The sequence below is a fragment of the Bubalus kerabau genome, chromosome 4 (assembly GCF_029407905.1).
Source record: "Bubalus kerabau isolate K-KA32 ecotype Philippines breed swamp buffalo chromosome 4, PCC_UOA_SB_1v2, whole genome shotgun sequence".
NCBI classification, from domain to species: domain Eukaryota; kingdom Metazoa; phylum Chordata; class Mammalia; order Artiodactyla; family Bovidae; genus Bubalus; species Bubalus kerabau.
The window spans coordinates 39,396,920-39,422,695 of NC_073627.1; the positions used below are offsets into that span (position 1 = coordinate 39,396,920).

The window sequence follows — 25,776 nt, forward strand, 5'->3', positions numbered from 1 at the left end:
TCTCCTTTGGTGCCTCAGTTTGCCATCCGTAAAATGGGACAACCTCATGCTACAGGTCCCTCTGAAGCAAGGCTGCCTAGAAATCCCACCATTCCCTAGGTCCCACAGAAGCCTCACTCACCCTCAAGTGCCTTCCGGACCCTCACAGTGGCCCATGAGCGAGAAGACAGGGACTGGGGCCCAGAGAGGACAAGGGAGCGGCCTGTGGCCACTCAGCAGCAAGAGCTCTGCCTGAGCTAGAACCAGGCCAGTGAGCCCTGAGTCCTGGTGTCCACCCAGAGACTGAGTCTGGGGACTCAGAACCCCAAGAACTTCCCCATCAAGAGCCCAGATGTTGGGGACGTCCCTGGAAGTCCCATGGTCGAGACTCCACGCTTCCATTGCAGGGGGCACCAGTTGGATCCCTGGTCAGGGAACTGAGGTCCTGCTTGCCGTGCTGTGTGGCCAAAAAAGAGCCGAGACGTCCCTCACCTGTCTTGGCTGTTGCACGGCTCCCGAAAGCAGGGAAGGAGCAGCCCGTGCACCACACGGGCCTCGAACAGAAACTTGGGGGCCCAGAAGCCCAGAGCTCCAGTCACAAAGGCCATGGCTGTCACTCCAAGCGTCGACCACACAAAACTCCAGCTGAAAGAGAAAGTGGATGAGACAGGACAAGATGGTTGGATGGCATCACCAACCCAATGGACACGAGTTTGAGCGAGCTCCGGGGAGACAGTGAAGGACAGGGCAGCCTGATGTGCTGCAGGCCATGCAGTCGCAGAGCTGGACATGACCGAGTGACTGAACAAGGAGGAAAAGTGCTCTGGATGGAGCTGGGAGAGGGCTGGGGCTGTCGGAGCCTGTCCGCTCCCCTCCTCCATCTCCTGGGCACTCAGGTGGTCCCTGATCCTCCACCGACACCCCCTAAGCAGCTTGCCTGCCCTTCCCACCTCCACACCTTCGCTCCCGATCTGCCTTCCTCCCTCCTCTCTGAGGACCAAGTCTCCCCCACCAGAGCGACCCAAATCCAACATCACATTCTCCAGCAATCTGTCCCTCTTCCCTGCCCTCCACTCGGCTCATGGCTCTGTAACAAAGAAGTGGCGTCTGGTCCATGCCCCATATTATGGTAAATTATGAGACGTGGGTAGGTGACCCCAACCTACCTCCCCAGCCATGCCTGGAACAGAGGAGGGATGCTCTCCCATGAGGCCCGGAGAGGTGAGCATTATACACTCGGGCATCTTCCCAACAACCTGAGAAGCCGGCAAAGCTACAGAACCATGCCCACTGAATAAATGAGGGGAGTGAGGCTCCAAGTCTTAGGTCACTCAGGGATAAGGCAGTGGCAGAGCCAAGGCCAGAGCTCCCTCCCTCCCAGCCCAAATTCTGTCTCATGTCAGGCAGAGGGAGGCCTCTGAGTGGGGGAGCAACATCTCAGCTGGTGACAGAGAACTCAAAGGAAGCAGAGGGCTGTGAATGCTGCTGGGGCAGTCAGGGAGGGCTCCCTGGAGGTGGAGGGAGGGAGGGCCGTGATGCTGGGGTGGGCAGAGGGGTTTTCAATGACACGCAGGGAGGAGCAGAGACACTCACTTTCTCCACAAATATCTGACGTCCTCACACCAGCTGCTCCGGGGGTCCCCCGTGGTTGCGACACCCTGCTTCTCAGCAGCTCCCCGGGGTGGGTCTGGAACCAGCATGATAAGCAGGATCAAGGCCACAGCTTCCAGGCAGGGCATGATCTGGGGACAGGAGGGCCCAGGAAGCTCAGGGCCACATTGCTGGAAGCCAGGAGATCCCAGCTGTGACTGAACTTTGTGGACCAGGTTCTTGGGTTGCTCTGTGCCCCGGGAGATAGGGGAAATGGGCTCATATCGGAGGAGCTGGTTATACACAGAGCTTGACATACCACTGCTTCTCATCCCCTCACCCCTGAGAGGACAGGCTCTCTGGGGAGCATGGTCCCCTTTGGATTTGACTTAATACCTGTCTGTCCTGTACAGACACTACTCTGTTGGAATCAGTGAGACTGACACGGTTGAGAACTGGAGGCCTGACTACACTGACCCTGTCTGTTGAGTTCTTGCTGCTCCAGTAAGGGTTTCTTTTCTTGGCCCACACCTCCATCTGCCACGCCAGCCCTGTCCAAGCGTCTTCCCCTCCCTTGCCTCACTGATCCTTAAGATTCCATAAGGTAGCTTTACTTCCCCACTCTACAGATAGGTAAAGTGAGGCCCCAAAGAGGGAGGTGACTTCCTTGAGATCACACAGCTAGCAAACTGAACAGCTGGGATGTGAACCAGGGGCACAACTTCCAGAGGCCATGGTCCATACGCAGCCTTGAAGCTGCCGATGTCTGAACACCCGCCATGGCGCCAGACACTGTGCCAAGGGGCAAAGGCCACTGGAGACTGGAAAGTCCCCGCTGGCCTGGGGGGGAAAGCAGAGGGAAGAAGAGGAAGCTGGACTCACTCGGAGGGCCCAACGCCAGTTCCCAGTCAGCTCTGCCACAGCCGACCCCAGTACATAGCCCAGACCACTGCAACAGAGAAGGGGGGAATGGGCTGTGAGGGGAGGCAGGCGGCCCCAAGACCCCAAGGCCAGCCTGAGCCAGGGTGCCCCTACCCCAGGGAGCCAGCTCTCAGCAGCTCCCAACTAGGGAAAGTGAGCCACACGAGGCCCAGATGTCCACTGCCCTTGGTAAGTCACCAGTGACCTCTGGCTCCAGGCCCATCCCAACCATCCACTGTCTCCCTATGTAAGGACCACTCACCCCGCCTCTCCAAGTCTCAGCCCTGCCCAAGTCAGGTGATTTCAGGAAACCTAAGTCAGAGTTCAGGGGTCCGACTGCAAAGTCCACTCTGTCCTATCCCATTGCGGGGTATGTGGCCCAACCCTAACATAGTTCACTGCCTCACCTCCCAGAGTCAGCCCCTCTCTGTGTAGCCCACACTGCTGAGCTGCTCTTTCTCCCTCCTCCTGGACTGCGTTAGTATGCAGGGGCATCTCCATTACATATCTCAAACCTCCACCATAGCCTACAGGTAGGTGCTATTGGCCCCATTTACAGATGAGAAAACCAAGGCTCAGAGAGATACAGTGACACAGAGAGGAAGGTGGAGTTGGGTTTCAAATGCAACCCCTTCTGCTCGATGTCTCCTACATCCAGCCCAGCCCCTGTTCTGACCCCTTTGGGCCTCAGTTTACCACCCAGAGAAGTAGATCCAGGGTAATACCAACCTTCCAACAGGAATAAAGATGTAGAATATGGCCAGCACACGGGTCCGCTGGTCCCTCACGAAGAGGTCTCCCAGGACAGTGGGTGCGATGGTGGAGTAACTGGCTGTGCCAGTCCCCACCAGCCCCCGGGACAAGAAGAAGAGCCAGGAGTACTGGGAAAATGGGCACAAGACCACAGTCAGTTCCAGAAATCACCCTCAGGGCAAAGGGGACTTAAAGATCTGTCAGAGGGACCAAGAGCATCTTGTGACATGGAGGAGATCAGGGATCTAAGTGAAAAGTGAAAGTGTTAGTCGCTCAGTCGTGTCCGACTCTTTGCAATCCCATGGACTGTAGCCCACCAGGCTCCTCTGTCCATGGGATTCTCCAAGCAAGAATACTGGAGTGGGTTGCCAGAGGATCGCCACAACCCAGGGCTCCAGACACCTCACTATTCCCCAAATCGCACAGTCGCCCCCTGCTGGCGCCCACAGCCACTGCCCTGAGGAGCCTTTTTCCTGGGCATCCTGGTTAACAAACTGGCCTTTGCTCACCAGGCCACTTCCTGCAGACAGTAGCAGTTACCCTCACCCCAACCCCCACTCCCACCTCCACCCCTAGCTCAGTCCGGAGGAAGATGCCAAAGAGGAAGGCCCCTGTTAAGAAAGTCCAACGGCCTGTTGAGAAGACCCCTCTCTCAGCCCGTGGAAGGCAGTCCCCCCCCCAGCCAGCCTGGAGCCCGGAACAGAGCAGAAACAGCTCTGCTGGAGCTGGATCGCAGGGGAAGAAGATGGGGGAGAGAGAGAGGGAGAGGGAGAGGGAGAGGGGGGAGGGGGGAGGGGGGAGGGGGGGGGAAGGCCCCCCCGGGGGCCGGGAAGGAGTGAGAGCACCTACCCGGGGGGAGATGAAGGAGCTGGAGAGACCGGCTCCGGACCAGAGCAGGATACCGAAGCTCAGCGTGGCCTTGCGGCTGTGTCGGTCGCCCAGGTAGCCAAACACGGGTGCAGACAGCAGCAGGAAGCTGATGAAGACTGGAGGAGACACACAAGGGCATGCAGCTCCCACCCCAACAAAGGGTGGTGGCGGGTGCAGAGCAGAAGGGTCCAGTAGGCCCAGAAAAGGAAACTGCCTCAGCTTGCTTCAAAGTGAGTAGAAACCGGTGAGAGAAAAACGTAAGTTGAATCCCCCAATCCCCGCCACGGCCTAGAGTCAGGGGGAGTGGGAGGAAAGGGCGGGGGGCTGGGCCCGGACTCAAATCTCAGCTCTGCGGCTAGCTCACTGTGCAGCCTTAGGTGACTAAGGAGTGCTCTCTGAGCACCAGCCCAACAGTGGAGGTCAACATTCCCCCCTCCCAGGCTGTGTAAAGGTGAGACAGAAGTGAGCACAGGGTCTGGCACGGAGCTGCCAAGGCCCTGTCTTTAGGAGAACTCCCACCCCTGTGAGCCTGACTTTGGGCCTGGTGAAATTTTGCTCTCAGGCCCCTGCTGGAGGTAGCGGGTGGAAGGCCAGGTGGGCGGGGTGTGGGCCAGATGCCTGCTTTGAGCAGATGAGCACGGTTAAGAACGAGCACATTGATTATAAACCAGCGGCCCCTGGAGGCTGGAAGAGACTTGGTTTTCCTAAGTAAAACATTCCCCTGACGCTGCACTTGTATTTATATCATTTTCCCTAAGTACCTAACACTTATGAATTGGTGACTGGATTAATGAATGCGTTTACTATTCTGCGAAGACAAAGAAATTGCCACGTTTTTGCTTAACTACACCACGTGGATAGGTATACCTTCACTGCTTCTGTTCCTCAAATAAAATCGCCTCCATCCTTCTCGCTGAGTCCGCTGCCTCCGAGAGCCGGCAGGTGGCCAGGGTAAGGTCTAACCCTCCGCCACCCGGTCCCCCCACCCAAGGGCCTTGGGCTCTTCGGGGTCCCGCCCAGCGTCTGCGTCTTCATTCACTTAGCACAGATGATTGACGTTTTCTGAATCCAATGAATGCCCAGAGGCGTCGCAACTCTGGTTCCAGCCCCTCCCACTTTGCCCTGACCCGTTCTCGTATTGGGTTACGCCATAAGCAATTGGCGGAAATTAAGCCAGTTTTGACCTACAAAAACGGCCCTTGAATGTGGTTTGACCTAATACTCCGCAGAGAATGGTCTTTGATGTCAACGGCATTTAAAAATTTAATAACTACTGCCAAAATGAAATGCCAAAATTGGCCTCCAAAAAGGCTATATCAATTTACGCTGGAATAGAGTATTACATATTGTTTGCTGACACTTGATAGGATCAATCGATTTATTTTTGTTCATTTAATGGTTAAAACACAAATGGTGTCTCGCCGACGTTTTAATCTGCATCATCCTTTTCCCCAGTGAGGCTGAGGATCAGCCCCTGGGTTCACATCCTCAGCCTATTTTTTTCTATTGGCTCTGTGTTGATAATTTCTCCAGTCCCTTACATTCGTTTTAAGGATTTAAAATCAAATTCTGAGACTGAATTCCTGGGCTCACATTCTGACCCCACCGCTTCCTAGTTGTGTGACTTTGGGCAAAATCCTTTACTCTCTGATTCCCCTTTTATCAGAGTACAGAAGTAATGGTACTTCCCCCCTAAGCTTATGAACAAGATTAAATAAAATAAAGCACATAAAAGATAGGCTTGCTGTAAATACCCAGCAGATGTTATCTATTGTTATTGCTAATTGCATTTATAGTTTCAATCACCATCATACAAAAGAATTTAGCTGTGATGTAATCAGATGTATCAGTCTTTCTCTGGGGAGGTTACTTTGTGTCTTGTTAACACATATCTTTGTCACCTAAAGGTTCTATTTCCCCAAATGTTCTAATACTTTATGAGATTAGGGGTAGGGATCCCTCACAGTACGTGTGTGTGAATGCTCAGCCACTAAATTGTGTTGGACTCTTTGCTATCCCATGGACTACAACCCACCAGGCTCCTCTGTCCATGGGATTTTCCAGGGAAGAATACCGGTGTGCGTTGCCATTTCCTTTTCCAGGGAATCTTTCCGACCCAGAGATGGAACACAAGTCACCTGCGTCTCCTGCATTGGCAGGCAGATTCTTTACAACTGAACCACCTGCAGGATATGAACACTTTAAACCAGCAGATCTCCTGGAATGGAGAAGCCCGTCCCTAAGTGGAAGGCAGGCACGCCTTCACTCCCAGCATCTCCAGATTCAAATCATTCCTGTGACAAGGTGGAAGTCATTAAGGAGCACAAGGTTCAGAGACGGACTCTATAAGCAACCACCTGGATTTGAATCCCAGCTCTCTTACTTGCAAGCTGTGTGGCCTTCAGAAGCCCCGTTGCCTTTCTGTGCCTCAGGTTTGTCATCTGTAAAATGGGCAAAATAAGAATAACACCTGCCTTGTGGGATTGTTGTGAAGATTAAATGACTACATGTTATTAAGCCCTTAGAACAGCACCTGGCACATGGTAAAAGCCACATCAGTGTTTGTTTTAAATATTGTAAATCAATTAACTAACTCCAGCAGCTTCTAAGTCCCATTGCAATGGGGCAGAGGGGCCGGGGTGTGTCTGACCACTGCTTCGCCCCACCTCCCACCCCATTCTTATAGCTACACTGAGCCCTCTGAGCCATCAGTTTCCTCCAGTCTGCATCCCTGCGGTGATTCAGAAAAGTAAGAAGACTCACCTGAAGTCACCGGGGACAAGCCCGGTTGTCAGGCCTCCAAGCTCACTGCCCTTCCCACATACCTGTTTGGGCTACTTCTGCAGAAAAGACCCTTCCCTTCATCCAGTCTCAAACACATATACGCACATGCACATCCCCACTACATACTCACAAGCACATCTGTGTTCACAGGCTTTCTCTCTCTCCCTCTCTGTCGTCCTCTCTCTCACACACACAAACTTCTCCCTCCACACAACTCATTTATCAGGGGCTTTGCAGTAATAATCCTACTCACCATGGTAAGAACCAGAGAAGGGAAATATTGACTCAACTTCCATTATCTGTTTAATCTAGAAGGTTCTGGGTCTTGAGTCTAGAAAGCCTCCCTGTGGTTACAGTATGACTGGAAGATGAGCATCATCTGCCCACCTTAGCCCTGAGATATGAGCAACTGGGAAAGACTGCCATCTAATGCAATAATCTAACTCTTTTGTTCGGTGCCTCCATTTGTAGAACTGTGTACCCCTTTGCATGTTTTCAGCTGACATCTAAGGCATTTTTTATCATAAGTCTAACTAGCTGCAAAGGATGTGATTTCCAGCCATGATTGTATTTTTAAACTAGATTGTCATCAGTCCTTAGGGCTGCAGATCAAGTTCATGGGAAACATGCACCATAGAGCCTTATGGGCAAAGTCAGTCCTCATTTGGCAAATCAATAGGGCAAATCAGACTGATTGTCTGTGAGAAAGATATGAAAATGTCGGCTTCATTTTTTAATTAATTTTTATGGGGTTTTGTTGATTTACAATGATGTCTTGGTTTCCACTATACAGCTTCATTTTTTTTTAATTGAAATAAATGTGTTGATACCCATCCCTGAGACAACCATCTCACTTCTGAATTCTCAGTTGTAGATAAAGAGAAGACTGTCACACACGCGCACGAGCCAGCGAGATAAGGCTTGGCGCCTTGCCATCCAGGGTTTGTGGCCTGGAGCAAATATCCCCGATTGGTTTCCACCGACTCTCTGTCCTGCCTGCAGGGCCTCGTCAGCAGAAGCCAGCAGCCGTGAGGGGTCCCTCTGTCTGATACAGAGGCGGTGGGGGGGGCGTTAAATATTCTATTTATTCGGGTGCACCAGGTCTTGGTTTCAGTACTCAGGCTCCTAGTTGCGGCATTAGTTCCCTGACCAGGGACCGAACCTGGGCCCCCTGAAGTGGGAGGGTAGAGTCTTAGCTGCTGGACCGCCAGGGAAGTCTCCCCTGGAGGTTTTTTATACCTAGTAAAACTCAGAATGAGGAGAGCTGTGTTTTCCTCCCCAAAATAGTGGACAGGTGAGTATTAAAGGGGAGGTGGGAAGAAAGACCCAGATGCTTGTTCTCAGGCAGATTTATCTTAGGAAAGAAATATATGGGCTTGAGGAACTGTACAGGGATTCTCAAAACTGTAAAGAGCACATGTGTGTATCCTGTGCTGTGAGTGTGTGCACACATGTGGGTACGTGTGTGTGCATCTGTGTGTCACCATCCAGAGACCCACAGAGGAAAAGTTCGCACCTCGTGACCCCAACCACCCCCACCTTGAAATGGAAGGTGTGGCTGCTCCCCTCTGCTGGACTCCCCTCAAACCCCATCTGAACCCCTGTGGGTATGTGTCGCTGTCTGTCAATCTACTTTTACTTTTTTATTTTTGGGTGCACCACGCAGGATCTTAGTTCCTTGACCAGGGATCGAACCCGCACCTACAATGGAAGCACAAATCTTAACCACTAGACCGCAAGGGAAGTCCCCTGTCTGTCTGTCTGGGTCCTAGTGACCAGGGTTTTCAGATCCATGAGAAGAAAGCACATGTTAGAAATTCTAACCCCAGCTACAAAGCTGAGCTTAATAGACATGAAGGATGAATGACCAACTCCCCAGCCAGGATCTGAAGCCTGGGAGCCTTTTCAAGCCCCAGCTCCCTCCCTTCTTTCCCCAGCATGTGTGCATGCTAAGTTGCTTCAGTTGTGTCCAACTCTGCGCAGGCAAGAACACTAGAGAGGCTGCCAAGACCTCTTCCAGGGTATCTTCCCAGCTTGGGGACAGAACCCATGTCTCCTGTAGCTCCTGCATTGCAGGCAGATTCTTTACCGCTGAGCCACCAAGGAAGCCTCCCTTCCCCAGCACTCACCCTCATACCCTAAGAGGCTGTTCAGGCACCAAATCCCAGCCTCTACTGCCTCCTTCTCTGACACAGACTGTCCCTCCAACCCAAACACCACCCATCCTCTGTGCCAGGGGACTCAATGGGGCTCAGGTTGGCCCCCTACCAGCAGCTGGAGCTGCACAGAGAACAGGACCTGCCAAAAGACCCCCGCCCAGCATGAGCTGACGACCCCAGGCTGGGGACTCCCTCCTTACCTGTCTGAAGCAAACCAGCATTGCTGTCACTGATATGGAAAAACTTCTGTACATCCAGCAGCACTCCTGTGGACAGATGGACAGTGCTCAGGAAACAGGAAGCGGCCTGCCAGGCCTCCAAAGGCAGCTGCCTCTGCATCTGGGACAGGCTCACAGCTGACCAGCTCAGCACAGACATGGCACCCGGGCCCACTCTTCTGGTCCCTCTCTCCCACACATGCGCACAACCACACACACACACAAATACAGGATCCAGCATATCCCAAAGGCACAGACATACCAATTCACACACAAGCCTGCATGCCTGGACTACACACACATACTCACGCATCACAGACATGCAGATCCACATAGGCACATACAAACAGGCACACCCAGAGATATATACTCCCAGAAGCAGAGACACACACACACACAGGAGCCAGCACTCACAGCTGTGTAAGTCCAGTCTCATACACCCACACACATGTACACTGAGAGGTACACATAAAGACACACCCACAGGCACATGTGCATTTGCACATAAGCAGGCCTGCCATTCACATCATAGAGTGACTGGTGTGCTCACTCAGTCGTGTCTGACTCTTTGTGACCCCATGGACTGTGGCCCACTAGGCTCCTCTGTCCCTAGGATTCTCCAGGCAAGAATACTGGAGTGGGTTGCATTCCCTTCTCCAGGGGATCTTCCTGACCCAGGGATCGAACCTGAGTCTCCTGAACTGACAGGAAGATTCTTTACCACTGCACCAGCTGGGAAGCCCCGGAATGACTGGCAGCCATTCACTTAGACTACGGTGTAATGAAAGTCCCTGAAACTGTGCAGCACAGCAGCCCTACTTATATACAAACTCCAGACATTCATAGATATACATACACATGCATGAGCATGTACACGCAGACATATGTGCCCTGGCCTGGCATAGGTGCACACACAGCACGTTCTTCCAGAGGCATGAACACACCGACATGGAGTGCCTGTAAGAGCTTCAGAGATAGGTCCCACTTAGGTCTGACCTTGGCCCCGCCTCCCTGAAGGTTGCAGTTTCTTGCTCTAAGATCTTGCTAGGCTGATATCCCATCAGTCCCTAGTAGTATATCAAAGCTAGTCACGGTCCAAGGCACCTACTTATCTGAGCTGTGAGGCTCTGGCCCTGTCATCTCTTTGAATTATGAGACGGCTGAGGGCCATCAGTATCACTGTCCCCATTATACAGATTGAGAAACAGAGGTCTCAGCCACCTATGGCTGTATAGTTGGGACCATCCCAGCCAGAGGCAGCCTACCCGCCCACCCAGTGTCACAAATGGGGCTCTGCAGAAACGCCCCCACGGTGGAGAAGAAAACCTGCCATTCACACCTCGAAGACCTGCCAGCGGGTGAAAAAGATGGAAGAAACAGAGAAATCAAATAAGAGATTTTTGTTCTGATATTTACCTTGGACCCAATTGCCACAAAATCCAGATACTAGCTTCTATGTCTTTCCTTCTCTCTTAATACTTTTAATTACATGAATTAGATATATTCATTGTCAAGAAAGAGACAACACAGATAAGCAAAGTCAATGGTGGGCTTCCCTGGTAGCTCAGTGGTAAAGAATCTACCTGCCAATGCAGGAGACATGGGTTTGATCCCTGGTCCAGGAAGAACCCACATGACACAGAGCAACTAAGCCTGGGCACCGCAACTACTGAGCCTGTGCTCTAGAGCCCGGGAACTGCAATTACTGAAGCCCACATGCCCTAGAGCCTGTGCTCCACAGCAAGAGAAGCCACGGCAACGAGAAACCGGTGCACCGCAGCCCCTGCTTGCTGCAACTAGAGAAAAGCAAAGACTCAGCACAGCCAAACATAAATAAGTAAATAAAATTATTTTAAGTCAATGGCTAAGTAAAAAATTCTCTATAATCACATTCATTCTGGGGACTGGGACTCAGCCCCTTGTTTTGGCCACTCCTGGGCTCCTCCGAGCCTCATGCTGCTCTGGAGGCAGCCGGGGGACCAAGTGTGGGTCCAGCCTTGTTTTCATCTTTCTGCTATCACTCTGGCCTCCCAGAGACCTGCTTCACACAAGAGAATTCTTGGTGCGTGAGAACCACCTGCCTCAACAGTCCCCAGGCACTGGGCAAGGTTTCACTTCCCCGGGGCCTCCCTCAACCCAATAACCATGGCCCTGCTACTCACACAGCCAGAGGAAGTCCTTTCAGTCCTAGGGGGCTGAAAGACCTCCATACCCCGTTGCCCCTTCCCCTCCTCTTCAAACCCTCCACCCCCACTCCAACGCAGGACTCCTCAGCATCAGCCTAATCTATTGCAGTAGCCTCTGACTGACCTCTCTGTCTCCTTTGGCCTCCATCAGAGCCTCAACCCCGATTACAGTCTCCCCACTTGAAAATTTTCCGTGGCTCCCCATTGCTTCAGTAGAAAGTGCAATCTCCCAGCCTGGTGGCCGAGAAACCTATAACACAGCCCCAAATACTCTTTCAGAATAATTTCCTGCTTTCTCTGCATCTCTCTGATCGGACCATGCATTTTAGCTCCATTCCCTGCCTTACCGATTTTCTCAGCCTTCAAGACCCAAACCTTCTGCCCCTCATCTGTGAATTCTACCTGAACCCTCAGTGTTTCATCCTGGGAAAGTTATTTGCTCAGTTGTGTCCAACTCTTTGTGACCCCACAGACTGTAGCCCACCAGGCTCCTCTCCTCTGTCCATGGGATTTTCCAGGCAAGAATACTGGAGTGGATTGCTGTTTCGTCCTCCAGGGGAGCTTCCTGACTCAGGGATCAAACCTGGGTCTCCCACATTGCAGGCAGATTCTTTACCATCTGAGCCACCAGGAAAGCCCCTTTTTTTTTCATCCTGGGGCTGTCCAGCTAATGGTCACTCAGCTCTGTCCTGGGTTAGAGACACTTGAACATGTGTTCTGTGTCCCTCTGATCTCCTCAAAGGCAGTCACCCACAGGGTCTGGTGCTGTCTGCAATCCCCAAGTCACCTTCATTCTGCATCTGCGAGCTGGTAACTGATGAATCCATATCCTGGCCTCAGGGAGCCTGACTGCTGCAGACACCTCCTCTGAGCTCCCCAGGTACCCTCCCCCCAATCCACGCTTCTTCATCTGGCTGCATCTCTCTGTCTCAAAGGAGTCCTATTAACAAGTTTCTCTCTCTGCCACATGAGATGGTCACTCCTGTGTTCAGGAGCTACAAAGTTGACTCCCCCCTCCCCTGGGTCCCCAAGGCCCATAGTACTCAGTTCATCTTGAATGAGCGCATGATCAAGGCAGAAAAGAAGGTTGAACCTTGAACGAATGAACGAAGAAGTCAATGGGTGGTGATATGCAGACAGAGCGAGTTGAGCCCTGGGGCCTCCAGGAAGGAAGGCAGAATGTGCAAGGTTTGCACGCCGCCTGCTGCCCCAGAAACAAGCAGCCAGTAGGTTCTTGCTTGGAAGCAGGGCCAGGCCACCCTGTCCTACGCCAGGACCTCACCTCAACATTCCACCCAGAGCATCCAGAGCTTTGCCCGAGGCCCAGCCCTCCCTGGAGTCCTCACCTACCCACCGCCATCAAGCGTCCACACCTGTAGGCACACTCAGTAGGGGGATACATTGGGAACTCGTTTGGTCCTCTCCCCATTCAGGCTGGCCTGAAACCACTGGGGTGGGGCGTGGAGGTGAGAATAGCAGAGATGTGCTGCACAAGGAGAAAGTTTGCTGCATGGAGGGCCACTGTGGACACACAGCACCAGCTGGTGGCAGGTGCTGCCCAGCTTGCCCGGCCCCTGCCTCACCTGCAATGATGAACCAGTTCATGTAGTTCAGGAGGTTGATGTAGCAGAGCACGGCAGCAGCCACATAAGCTCTCCAACGGGGCAGGCTCCAGGGGGCGGGCAAGGATGGAGGATCTGTGTCCGTGGCCCTCGAGGGTCCACCTGGCCCTGGGGACTGACCGTGAAGCCCCTCTGGCTGTCTGAACTCCACAGACATGCCCCCAGCCTCACCAGCCTACAGCTCCTGTCCCAGGATGGTTGCCGAGATGAAAGACACATCAGTTCTGCACAGAGTCACTTCCTGTGGGCTCACAGTCACCCAACCTCAAAGCAGCTGCCCTAACCGCTCAGGATCTTATCGCAGGTCTTTGCTGAGCCCACTGCAGCCTCACCGGTGAGATTTCACCATCCACAGCCCCTGAGGCTCGAAGTGAGGGAAGAGAGCTCCTGGCCCGCCACCCAGAGTAACTGGTCCTTTTGACTCAGCCTGCGATGCGGTAGCTGCCCTGAGAAAGAGAAGCTTTGCGGACAGGAAGTGAGAGGAGTCTCCTAGAGTCCCATGTGCTGCGGGAGTGTCTGGCTGCCACATACGAAACGGACTGTGAATGAGGGATTTGAATCTGGGTCCTAGGTGTTGGCCAGGAGAGCGACACTGGACTGGACTGTAAGTGGAGGTTAACCCCTGGTCCTGTGTAAAGTCCTACCTGGAGAAACAAAGACGATGAGGGGCTGCTGACAGGAAGGCAGCCCGAGGGCAAAGTTCACCAATGGATGTGAAATTTAAGGGGAGATTTTTGATGAAGGGCAAAATATTGGCATGCTCTTAAAGTGCCTCTCTAGGGACTTCCCTGGCAGTCCAGTGGCTAAGACTCCATGCTCCTGATGCAGGAGACCCAGGTTCAAACCCTGGTCAGGGAACTAGACCCCTTCATGCTGTGACTAAAAGATCCCATGTGCCACAGCTAAGACCCAGCACAGTCAAATAAATAAAATAGCATGACTAATGAGGGGCAGAATTCCCACCAGGATTGCATGGCCCCAGTGTAATCATGATAGAATCTCAGACAAACCCAAACGAGGGACACTATTTTTTTTTAATAGACTTTATTTCTTAAGAGCAGTCATAGGTTCACAGAAAATTGAACAGAATGTTTAGATTTCCCGTTTACCCCTCTGCTTTCACACATGCTTAGCCTCCCCCCTTATCAACACCCCTGCCCAGAGCAGGACGTTTGCCACAGCCGATGAACTTACACTGACATGTCATTATCACTCGGAGTCCATCGTTCACATTAGGGTTCACTCTGGGTGTTGTACCTTTTATGGGTTTGGACAAATGAGTACCACCTGTACCTATCATTATGAACTAGAGTCCATGGTGCTGGTGGTAGAGAACCCGCCTGTCCCTGCAGGAGACTAAGAGACAAGGGTTCGATCCCTGGGTCAGGAGGATCCCCTGGAGAAACGCTACCCACTCCAGTATTCTTGACTGGAGAATCCCTATGGACAGAGGAGCCTGGCCGGCTATCAGTCCATGGAGTTGCAAAGATTCAGACACGACTGAGCTACTAAGCACGCATGCACATCATTATAGTGTCTTACAGAATAATTTTATTGCCCTAAAATCCTCTGTACTCTGCCTGTTCATCCCTCCCTCCCCTCATCCTCTGGCAACCACTGAAATTTTTACTGTCTCCATAGTTTTACCTTTTCCGGAATGTCACGTAGTTGAAACTGTACAGCATGGAGCCCTTGCAGATTGGCTTCTTTCTCTTGGTCATTTGCATTGACGTTTCTTCCATGTTGCTCTATGGCTTGAGAGTTCATTTTTGCTTAGTGCTTGCTGAATAATATTCCACTGTCTGAATGGACTGGAATTTATCCATTCACCTCTGAAGGGCATCTTGGAGGCTCACAAGTGTGGACAATTATAAATAAAAACAAAAATAAACAAATGGGACCTTATGAAACAAAAAAGCTTTTGCACAGCAAAGGAAACCATGATCAAAACAAAATGACAGCCCTCAGAATGGGAGAAAATATGTGTAAACAAAGCAATTGGCAAGGCATTAATTTCCAAAATATACAAACAGCTTGTGCAGCTCAATATCAAAAACACAAGCAACCCAACCAAAAAATGGGTGGAAGATCTAAGAAGACATTTCTCCAAAGAAGATATACAGATAGCTAAAAAGTACATGTAAGATTCTAAACATCACTGATTATTAGAGAGATGCAAATCAAAACTAATGAGGTTATCACCTCACTCCAATCAGAATGGCCATCATAAAAAAATCTACAAACAATAAATGCTGGAGACGGTGTGGAGAAAAGGGAATCGTCTTGCACTGCTGGTGGGAATGCAAACTGATACAACCACTATGGAGAACAGTATGCAGATTCCTTAAAAACTAGGAATAAAACCACCATATGACCCAGCAATCCCACTACTAGACATATACCCTGAGGAAACCAAAATTGAAAAAGATACATGTAACCCAATATTCATCGCAGCTCTAGTTACAATAGCTAGGACATGGAAGCAACCTTGATGTCCATTAACAGATGAGTGGATAAAGAAGCTGTGGTACATATATACAATGGAATGTTACTCAGCCATAAAAAGGAAAGTATTTGTCAGTCCTAATGAGGTGGATGAACCTAGAGCCTATTATACAGAGTGAAGTAAGTCAGAAAGAGAAAAACAATTATCTTATACTAACGCATATATGTGGAATGCAAAAAGGTGGCACTGATAAACTATTTGCGGAGCGGCCTTGAAGACACGGACACTGAGAGCAGACTTGTGGGCAGGGCCCAGCAGGAGAAGGCGGGAGGCATGGAGAAAGTGACACGGAACACACATTACCATATGCAGAACAGACGACAGCCAATGGGAAGCTGCTGTATGACTCGGAACTTAAACCAGAGCTCCATAACAACCACGAGGGGTGGGATGGGGAAGGAGGGGGGAAGGATGTTCAAGTGGGAGGGGACATGGGTAAACCTGTGGCTGATTCCTGTTGACGTTTGGTAGAAATCAATACAATACTGTAAATCAATGATCCTTCAATTAAAAATAAATAAATAAATATCTACAAACAAGAAATACTGGAGAGGATGTACAGAAAAGGGAACCATCCTATACTGTTGGTGGGAATTTAAATTTGTACAGTCTCCATGGAGAGCAGTTTGGAGGTTCCTCAAAAAGCTAAAAATAGAACTGTCATATGGCCCAGCAATCCCACTCCTGGGCATATATCCAGAGAAAAACATAACTGGAAAAGACACACGCATTTCAATGTTCATTTTAGTACTATTTACATTAGTCAGGACAGGGAAACAACCTAAATGCCCATCAACAGAGGAATGGATAAAAAAGATGTCATACATATATACAGTGGAATATTACTCAGCCATAAAAAAGAACAAAAATGCCATTTGCAGCAACACGGATGGACCTAGAGATTGTCACACTGAGTGAGGTAAGTCAGACACAAAAAACAAATATCATATGATATCAATTACATGTGGAACCTAAAAAAAGGGGTACAAATGAACTTATTTACAAAACAGAAGTAGAGTCACAGATGCACAGATATACAAACAAACATGGTTACTGGGAGATGGGGCTGCTGCTGCTGCTGCTGCTAAGTCGCGTCAGTCGTGTCCGACTCTGTGCAACCCCATAGACAGCAGCCCACGAGGCTCCCCCGTCCTTGGGATTCTCCAGGCAAGAACACTGGAGTGGGTTGCCATTTCCTTCTCCAGTGCATGAAAGTGAAAAGTGAAAGTGAAGTCATTCAGTTGTGTCTGACTCTTAGCAACCCCATGGACTGCAGCCTACCAGGCTCCTCCATCCATGGGATTTTCCAGGCAAGAGTACTGGAGTGGGGTGCCATCGCTTTCTCTGGGGAGACGGGGAGGGGAGGAATAAATAGGGAGATTGGGAGTGACATATACACACTACATATACAAAATAGACAACTAATAAGAACCTACTGCATAGCACAGGGACTTGACTCAGTACTCCACAATAGCCTTATGGGAAAAGAATCTAAAAAAAAAGAGTGGATATATGTGTAAGTGATTCGCTTTGCTGTACACCTGAAACTAACACAACATTGTAAATCAACTATACTTCAATCAAAACTTTAAAAAAACTTGAGGTGACTCAATAAAGAAATAAAGGTGATAAAAAAATATCCATGTGCAAGCTTTTGTGTGGACATAAGCTTTTAACTGGGCTTCCCAGGTGGTGCTAGTGGTAAAGAACCCAGCTGCCAATGCAGGAGTTGTGGGTTCAATCCCTGGGTCAGAGAGATCCTCTGGAGTAGGAAATGGCAAACCACTCCAGGATTCTTGTCTGGGAAATCCCATGAACAGAAGAGCCTGGAGGGTTACAGTCCCCGGGTCACAAAGAGTCAGACATGACTGGGCAACTGAGCACCCACATAAGCTTTTAACTAGAGCCCTTGCTCCGCAGTAAGAGAAGACCATGTGAACAAGAAGAGCCTGTGTGGTGCAATGAAGACCCAGCACAGCCAATAAATAAATAACTTTTAAGTGTCTTAAAGAAACCACAATGATATATTGTTCTTCATATCCACTAGTATGGACTAGAATTTTAAGCTTTATCAATTAAAAAACCAGAAAATAAGTGTTGGCGAAGATACAGAGAAATTGAAACCTTCATACATAGCTGGTAGGACTGAAGATGGTTCAGTTACTGTGGGTTGAGAGGAGGACCATAACGAAGGCTAAGCACTGAAGAACCGATGCTTTCGAATTGTGGTGCTGGAGAAAAGACTCTTCAGAGTCCCTAGGACAACAAGGAGATCAAACCAGTCAGTCTTAAAAGAAATCAACACTGAATATTCACTGGAAGGACGGGTGCTGAAACTGAAGCTCCAGTTCTTTGCGAAGAGGCCACTCACTGGAAAAGACCCTTGCCATTCCCTTCTCCAGGGGATCTTCCTGACCCAGGAATTGAACCCAAGTCTCCTACACTGCAGGCAGATTCTTTACTGACTGAGGTACCAGAGAAGCCCAGTGCAGGAGACCCAGGTTCAATCCCTGGGTCAGGAAGACCCCCTGGAGAAGGGAATGGCAACCCACTCCAGTATTCTTGCCTGGAGAATTCCATGGACAGAGAAGCCTAAGGAGCTATAGTCCATAGGGTCACATAGTCAGACACGACTGAGCAACTAACACACACACACACACACACACTCTTACTGTATAACATCCCCACAAACATATGGCTTTAAGCAACTATGGTTGGTGGTGGTTTAATCACTAAGACATGACCGACTCTTTGCAACCCCGTGGACTGTAGCCCACAAGGCTCCTCCGCCCATAGGATTCTCCAAGCAAGAATACTAGAGTGGGTTACCATTTCTTTCTCCAGGGGATCTTGCCAATGAAAGGATAAAACCCATGTCTCCTGCATTGTAGGCAGATCCTTTACCACTGAACCACCAGGGAAGCCCTTAAGTAACTATAGTTATTTATTATCTCTCATGGTTTCAGTGGGTCAGGAATTCGAGAGCAGCTTATCGGGTGTTCTGAGTCAGTCTCTTGTGTGGTGAAGAGAGATGCCACCCGGGGCTGCGCTCATTTGAAGGCCAGACTGGGGCTGGGAGGGTCCATCTCCCAGGACCCCTGAGGTTCACCCACATGGCCGGCAAGTTGGTGCTGGCTGTTGGCTCCTCTCTGCAGAACTGCGTGAGTGTCCTCACAGTGGGGTATGTGCCCTTGCGTGTGTCCTTATAACGTGGCGGCTTGTTTCCCTCAGAGGGAGCAATCCAATAGGAACCAGGGCAGAAACTTCAAAACCTTTCACTTTCTAAGTCTGCATTCTGCTGCATTCTAATCTGTCACACAGGCCAGCCCTGATTCATTGCAGGACAGGACTACTCAAGGGCACAGATAACCAGGAGGCAAAGCTACCTGGATATCCTCTTGGAGGCTGGCGACCTCAGCCTTCATCTGTAGGCTTGACCTTTCACATATAAGAAGGAAGGAGATGTCTCCTGAAAGACGGTGATGCATATTTATCAGGGAGGGAAGTCTTCCCTAGAAATCCCCAGCCAGCAGCTCCTCAGGACCCCTCAGCAAGGTCTGAGCCAATGTCCGTGACCCAGCTGCATGAGAAGCTGGGAAGGTGGGGACGGGTGAGATTGCCTCTGTTGGTGAAGAAGAGGAAGGAAAGCAGCCGTTGGATGAGCCAACAACGTCCTTTGCAGATGGCTAACCCCCTCGGCGCCCTCCAAGAGGGACTGAGCAACCACACTCCCAGGAAAACGGGGTGTCATGTAACCCTTGACGTTTGGAGGGTTTAAACAAGCCCCCGGTGTGGGCTCCCAAGGAGAAAAGGAAATACTGTCCTAACCTGGGGCTCCTGAAGCTAGTGGTCACCCTAACTAGTGGGAAAAAAGTGAAAATGTTAGTCGCTCAGTTGGTCCCGACTCTTTGCAATCCCATGCACTATAGCCACCAGGCTCCTCTGTCCATGGAATTCTCCAGGCAAGAATACTGGAGCGGGTAGCCATTCCCTTTTCCAGGAAAGTGTACGGGGAAAGAGAGCTGCTGCACACTGAGTGCCACAGTCTTGAGATGTCAAGCCTGGGGAGGCCGTAGCTGAGTTCAGCCCATTTTCAAAACACAAGAGCATCCTTCACCAGCAAGTCCTAGGGACTGGTTGGGACCAGGCTCCCATAGCGACACCCTGTGGCCGTAAGAAGCAACAGCAGTCAGAGCTATTTCAGGCATTGTGTAAGCAAACAAGTTAGTTCATGGAAACTTCAGGGTGCGCTCAAGATCCTGGATTGCTTGCAAATGAGACACGTGCAAGTGTGAGTGACCAACTGGGAAAATAAGAGCTGTAATCATATTGTATCCCACATTATGGAACCGACCATAAACCCAGGGCAAAAGCATAGACGCATACATCCCAAAGGGTTAACGGTACTTACCTCAGGCACCTAAAATCATAGGTACTATTTTTCCTTTCTTTTCTTTTTTCCTTACTTGCTAATGGTAATAATAACAAATATTAACATAGTACTTGCCATGTGATGGGTCCTGCCAGCTACCTGTGAATTGGGTATGATAATTATAGTTATCTTTTAGAGACAGAAATAGCCCCCAAAAGGCTAAACAACTGCCCCTTCTGGCTCTGAACTCTGTGCTCCTCTCCTTTATGCTACACTTTTTCTTTTCTTTTGGCCGAGCTTGAAGGATCTCAATTTCCCTGACCAGGGTTTGAATCTGAGCCCCAGCAATGAAAATGCTGAGTCCTAGATAACATCACCCTTATGGCAGAAAGTGAAGAGGAACTAAAAAGCCTCTTGATGAAAGTGAAAGAGGAAAGTGAAAAAGTTGGCTTAAAGCTCAACATTCAGAAAACTAAGATCATGGCATCTGGTCCCATCACTTCACGGGAAATAGATGGGGAAACAGTGGAAACAGTGTCAGACTTTATTTTTTTGGGCTCCAAAATCACTGCAGATGGTGACTGCAGCCATGAAATTAAAAGATGCTTACTCCTTGGAAGGAAACTTATGACCAACCTAGATAGCATATTCAAAAGCAGAGACATTACTTTGCCAACAAAGGTCTGTCTAGTCAAGGCTATGGTTTTTCCTGTGGTCATGTATGGATGTGAGAATTGGACTGTGAAGAAAGCTGAGTGCTGAAGAATTGATGCTTTTGAACTGTGGTGCTGGAGAAAACTCTTGAGAGTTGCTTGGCCTGCAAGGAGATCCAGCCAGTCCATTCTAAAGGAGATCAGTCCTGGGTGTTCTTTGGAAGGAATGATGCTAAAGCTGAAACTCCAGTACTTTGGCCACCTCATGCGAAGAGTTGACTCACTGGAAAAGATGCTGGGAGGGATTGGGGGCAGGAGGAAAAGGGGACGACAGAGGATGAGATGGCTGGATGGCATCACCAACTCAATGGATGTGAGTTTGAGTGAACTCCGGGAGTTGGTGATGGATAGGGAGGCCTGACATGCTGCGATTCATGGGGTCGCAGAGTCGGACACAACTGAGCAACTGAACTGAACCGAACCGAACCACACTGGATTGCCAGGGAAATCCTTATACTATCTTACTATCTTATTTGTTTATACTAAATTGTCTGCAGTATCCCACCTATGTAATAATATTAAAAAAAAAAAAAAGCAGTGGCATGGATAGATTTTATGATCACACCAAAAAATAACGTTTGCAACAAAACAAGAAAAACATGGCTGACCATGAACTGTACTTCTGGCTGGGATGGGAGGGTGTGTGTGGCAGGGGTTGCTGATGTCACGTGGGTACAGCTATACCAGAAAGTCAGGATTTTGCACCTGGCACAGGCCCACATCCCCTCTTCATGTGGGCTCTCCTGATTTCTTTTTTTTGACCACACCACTTGGCTTGCAGGACATTAGTTCCCTGACCAGAGATCAAACCTGGGCCCTGGTAGTGACAGCACCAAGTCCTAAGCCCTGAGTCCTAACCACTGGACCACCAGGGCTCTCTCTGAATCTATGAATACAAGGACTAGCAATTAATAGGGACCCAGCCCTGGTGAGTGGTGGGCCTGCACTGGGGGTGGGGTGAGGTTGAGGGAGGCTGCCAACCTGAAGGAAGGATGAGAAAAGAGAAGGAAAAGAAGAAAGGGAAAGAGGAAGTGGAAGAAGATGGATTAAAAAAAAAGGAAGGTAATTTTCTCAACTTCCCCCATCCCCGGCTTTCAGTATCCACCCATCAGCCTCATGATGCTGCTGCCTACTGGTGTTTCCAGACTCCACTCAGAGGTCACCTCCTCCAGGAAGCCTGCAGGCTTGGCTTATCTCTATCATGAAACTTACTGCTCATTATTGAGATTTTCTGTCTTCCCTGTGGGTCATCAAGCCCCTCAAAGGGAAGGCACTCTGCCTGCCTTCTCCAGAGTCTGACCCTGGCCTTGACCAGAAGAGAAACACAAAATGGATGTTGTGAATGAGTGGATGAGACTTGCCTCTCAGGCCACCAGCTGCACCAGCCTGGGAGTAATGGTTCTGAGCAGCGGTATTTCTGTCCATCTAGCCTTGACCAGCAGCAGCAGCCTTTACCAGCAAATAGCTAGACCTCTCCCTTTTTGAAAACATGACCCCAAACACCTCTGTGGGGATCATACAGAGGGAGACTTGCTTGTGCGTAACATGTTTCTCCCAAATATAGAGCACTCAGGAGCTCTCTGCACACAAGGGCACCTCTCTGGGGCCTGGGGAAGCCACCGCTGTAGAAGTGTTCACAGCTCCCTCCCCCTTGGGTGTGGACCGGGGTCTGAGGAGCAGAGCACAACCCAAGTGGTGGGCAGGAGCCCTACGGGGCATCACTCTGCCCTCCAGCTCTGGAGGTTTGCCCTCATCAAGCTGGAGGCCCTGAGACTTCCCTGGTGGCCCAGGGGTTAGGGCTCTGCGTTTCCACTGCAAGGGGCACGGGTTCGATCCTGGGTCGGGAAACTAAGATCCCACATGCCACACAGCGCAGTCAAAAATTTTTTTAAAAATTAAGCTGGAGGCCCTGGCTCTTTGGTTAATCAAGGCAAATTATTTTCCAGGTGGTGGGGGGCTTCCTTGGTGGCTCAGATGGTAAAGAGTCTGCCTGCAATGTGAGAGACCCGGGTTCGATGAGGCAGGAAAATCCCCCGGAAAAGGGAATGGCCACACACTCCAGTATTTTCCAGGGACCACCCAGGCCCTCATGCAAATAGACACCACCTGTCTTCCTCATGTATTCAAGTGTAACCGAAAGCGACAGGAGGACACAGATGAAACTCAAGCTGAGTCATGACGTTCATTGAAAGAATTTGGAGAGGCAGGGACTTGTGGCTCAGGTTCTAGTTCCAGCTGTGCTTCTAGGTATCCTGTGTCCAGCTGTAACACTCATGCCACCAAAGAGAAGACTGTGTCCTTGGCTCCTGGCTCCACGTGAGACTACCCCACCACCCAGACACTGGAGAGACAAGGCCTTCATGGCTACCCGAGAGAGCAGATACTGGAGAACCTAACTGCCCCACTCTTGATCCCAGTCACCTGGCAGCTAAGGTGGCAAGGAGCCCATGGCCCCACACTAGGCAGCTTGAACTAATTATCTTTTGCTGCTTAGCAAATTACCCCCAAATTTAGTGGCTTAAAACAATAATAATATTTTTAATTATAAGAATTATGCACCATGACCAAGCAGGATTTATCACAGATTGGTTTAATACCTGAAAAATCAACTGATGTAATGTATCCCATCAATAAGCAAAACTCACATGATCATCTCAATGAATGCAAAATAAAAAGCGTTTAGCAAATCCCACACCATTTCCTGATTAAAACACTCAAACTGAGAATAGGAACTTGCTCATTCTGAAAAAGTACATCTATGAAAAAAATCCACAACTGACATCACAATTAATGACAAAAGACTGGATGGTCCCTCCCACCAAGATCAGAAATAAAACTAGAATGTCTGCTCTCCCCTCTTCTACTCAACATTTTAGTGGAGGTAGTAGTCAGGACAATCAAGCAGTGGAGCATTCCCTATGCAGGGGGCCCAGGTTCGATCCCTGGTCAGGGAACTAGATCCCACAGGTAGCAACTAAAAATCCCAGGTGCTGCAACTAAGACCCAATGCAGCCAAATCAATAAATATAAACATTTTTTAAAAATGGAATTCTTGGTTCCTGCTCCCAAGTTTCTTCTCCCTCAGTCTTCTCACACCATTAAAGCACCATCATCCACCAGATGCTCAAGTAAAAAACCAAATGAGCCTTTTTCTTCCTTCATCCCCCATACTCAGTTCTTCTGCAAATCCTGCCCCCTCTGCCTCTAAAACACATTTTGAATCTATCCTTTTTCTCCTCATCTCCAGCAGCCCTCACCTGGACCACCACATTGGGATGTGAACTGGACTCTCTGTTTCCACCACTGCCTCACCAGCCCACAAGCTACACAACCCCCGAGTGATCTTTGTAAAATGGATATCAAATTAGGTAACTTCCCTGCTTGAGTAAACCACTGGGAGTGGGGGGACTACTTTCCAAAGGTTTTCTCCCACACATAGTGTAAAATCAAATCCCTTTCCCTGAATTCAGCCTCTAGTGATCTGACTGCTGACTTGGCCCCACATCTCTTATCTCCCTCCCTCCGCCCATCCTGTTACAGTCACACTTTCTCTGTCCCTCAAACACAAATGCTCATCCTCATTTCAGAAACTTAATCCCCTCTGCCTGGAATGCTGTTCCTTGAGACTGTTGCACAACCAGCTCGTTCTTATTAAGATATCAGCTTAAATGTCACCTCCTCCAGGAAGCCCTCCCTGACTACTCAATTTAAAAAAGTCACCCAAGGACTTCCCCGGTAGTCCAGTGAGTAGGTCTCCACACTCCCAATGGAGGGGGGGCTCAGGTTTGATCCCTGGCTGGGGAACTGGATACTGTATGCAGGCTGCCACAAAGATCCCACAAGCCACAACTAAGACCCAGCACAGCCAAAATAGATAATAAATAAATTTTTGAAAAACAAAAAGTCACTTAATGTGGAGAAGAGGGAATCCTCCTACACTGTTGGTGGGAATGTAAGTTGGAGCAGCCACTGTTAAAAAAAAAAAAAAATGGTGTGTAGGTTCCTCAGAAAACTAAAAATAGAATTACCATGTATGTGTGTGCTCAGTCGTGTCTCTCTGTGACTCCGTGGACTGCAGCCTGCCAGGCCCTTCTGTCTATGGAATTTTCCAGACAAGAATACTGGAGTTGGTTGCCATTACCTACTGCAGGGGATCTTTGCAACCCAGGAATTGAACCCTGCTGCTGCTGCTAAGTGGCTTCAGTTGTGTCCGACTCTGTGCAACCCCATAGATGGCAGCCCACCAGGCTCCCCGGTCCCTGGGATTCTCCAGGCAAGAACACTGGAGTGGGTTGCCATTTCCTTCTCCAATGCATGGAAGTGAAAAGTGAAAGTGAAGTCGCTCAGTCGTGTCCGACTCTTAGCGACCCCATGGACTGTAGCCCACCAGGCTCCTCCATCCATGGGATTTTCCAGGCAAAAGTACTGGAGTGGGGTGCCATTGCCTTCTCCGAATTGAACCCTAGTCTCTTGTATCTCCTACATTGGCAGGCTAATTCTTTACCACCACGCCACCTGGAAGCCCAGAATTACCATTTGGTTCAGCAAGACACGGAACCAACCTAAATGTCCAACAGATGAATGGATAAACATGTGGCACCTATATACAATGGAATACAACTCAGCCACAAAAAAAGACAAAGCCATTTGCAGCAACATGGATGCAACTAGAGATTATCATACTAAGTAAATCAGAAAAAGACAAATACTACATGATATCACTTATATGTAGAATATAAACTATGACAAGGGACTTCCTTGTGGTCCAGTCCAGTGGTTAAGACTCCATGCTTCCAATGCAGAGTATGAGGGTTTTATCCCTGGTCAGGGAATTAGATCCCAAGTGCTTTGCAACACACCCAAAAAATAAAATAAGACCAAATGAACCTATTTATGAAACAGAATCATGGACATAGAGAATAGATTGCAAGGGTGAGAGGTTGTGGGAAGGATGCAGAGGGAGGTTGGGGTTAGCAGATGGAAGGTTTTCTATATAAAATGGGTAAACAACAAGGTCCTACTTTATAGCACAAAGAACTATATTTAACATCCTATGATAAGCCATAAAGGAAAAGGACATTTTTTAAAAGTATGCATATATGT

General features: G+C 49.6%; 1 protein-coding gene across 1 annotated transcript in view; it reads right to left on the reverse strand.

Moving 5' to 3' along the window:
- The window catches only part of SPNS3 (SPNS lysolipid transporter 3, sphingosine-1-phosphate (putative)), a 44,966-nt gene extending 30,142 nt beyond the window's left edge, over positions 1 to 14,824 (reverse strand). The window contains exons 1-9 of the mRNA XM_055579650.1: positions 14,730 to 14,824; positions 13,415 to 13,528; positions 13,044 to 13,114; positions 9,257 to 9,322; positions 4,093 to 4,337; positions 3,220 to 3,371; positions 2,452 to 2,518; positions 1,573 to 1,721; positions 472 to 624 (exon numbers count right to left, since the gene is read on the reverse strand). Of these exons, the coding sequence (XP_055435625.1) occupies positions 472 to 624; positions 1,573 to 1,721; positions 2,452 to 2,518; positions 3,220 to 3,371; positions 4,093 to 4,337; positions 9,257 to 9,322; positions 13,044 to 13,114; positions 13,415 to 13,528; positions 14,730 to 14,824 (1,112 nt within the window). The remainder of the gene's footprint in view (positions 1 to 471; positions 625 to 1,572; positions 1,722 to 2,451; positions 2,519 to 3,219; positions 3,372 to 4,092; positions 4,338 to 9,256; positions 9,323 to 13,043; positions 13,115 to 13,414; positions 13,529 to 14,729) is intronic.
- Between the last annotated feature and the right edge of the window lie 10,952 nt (positions 14,825 to 25,776).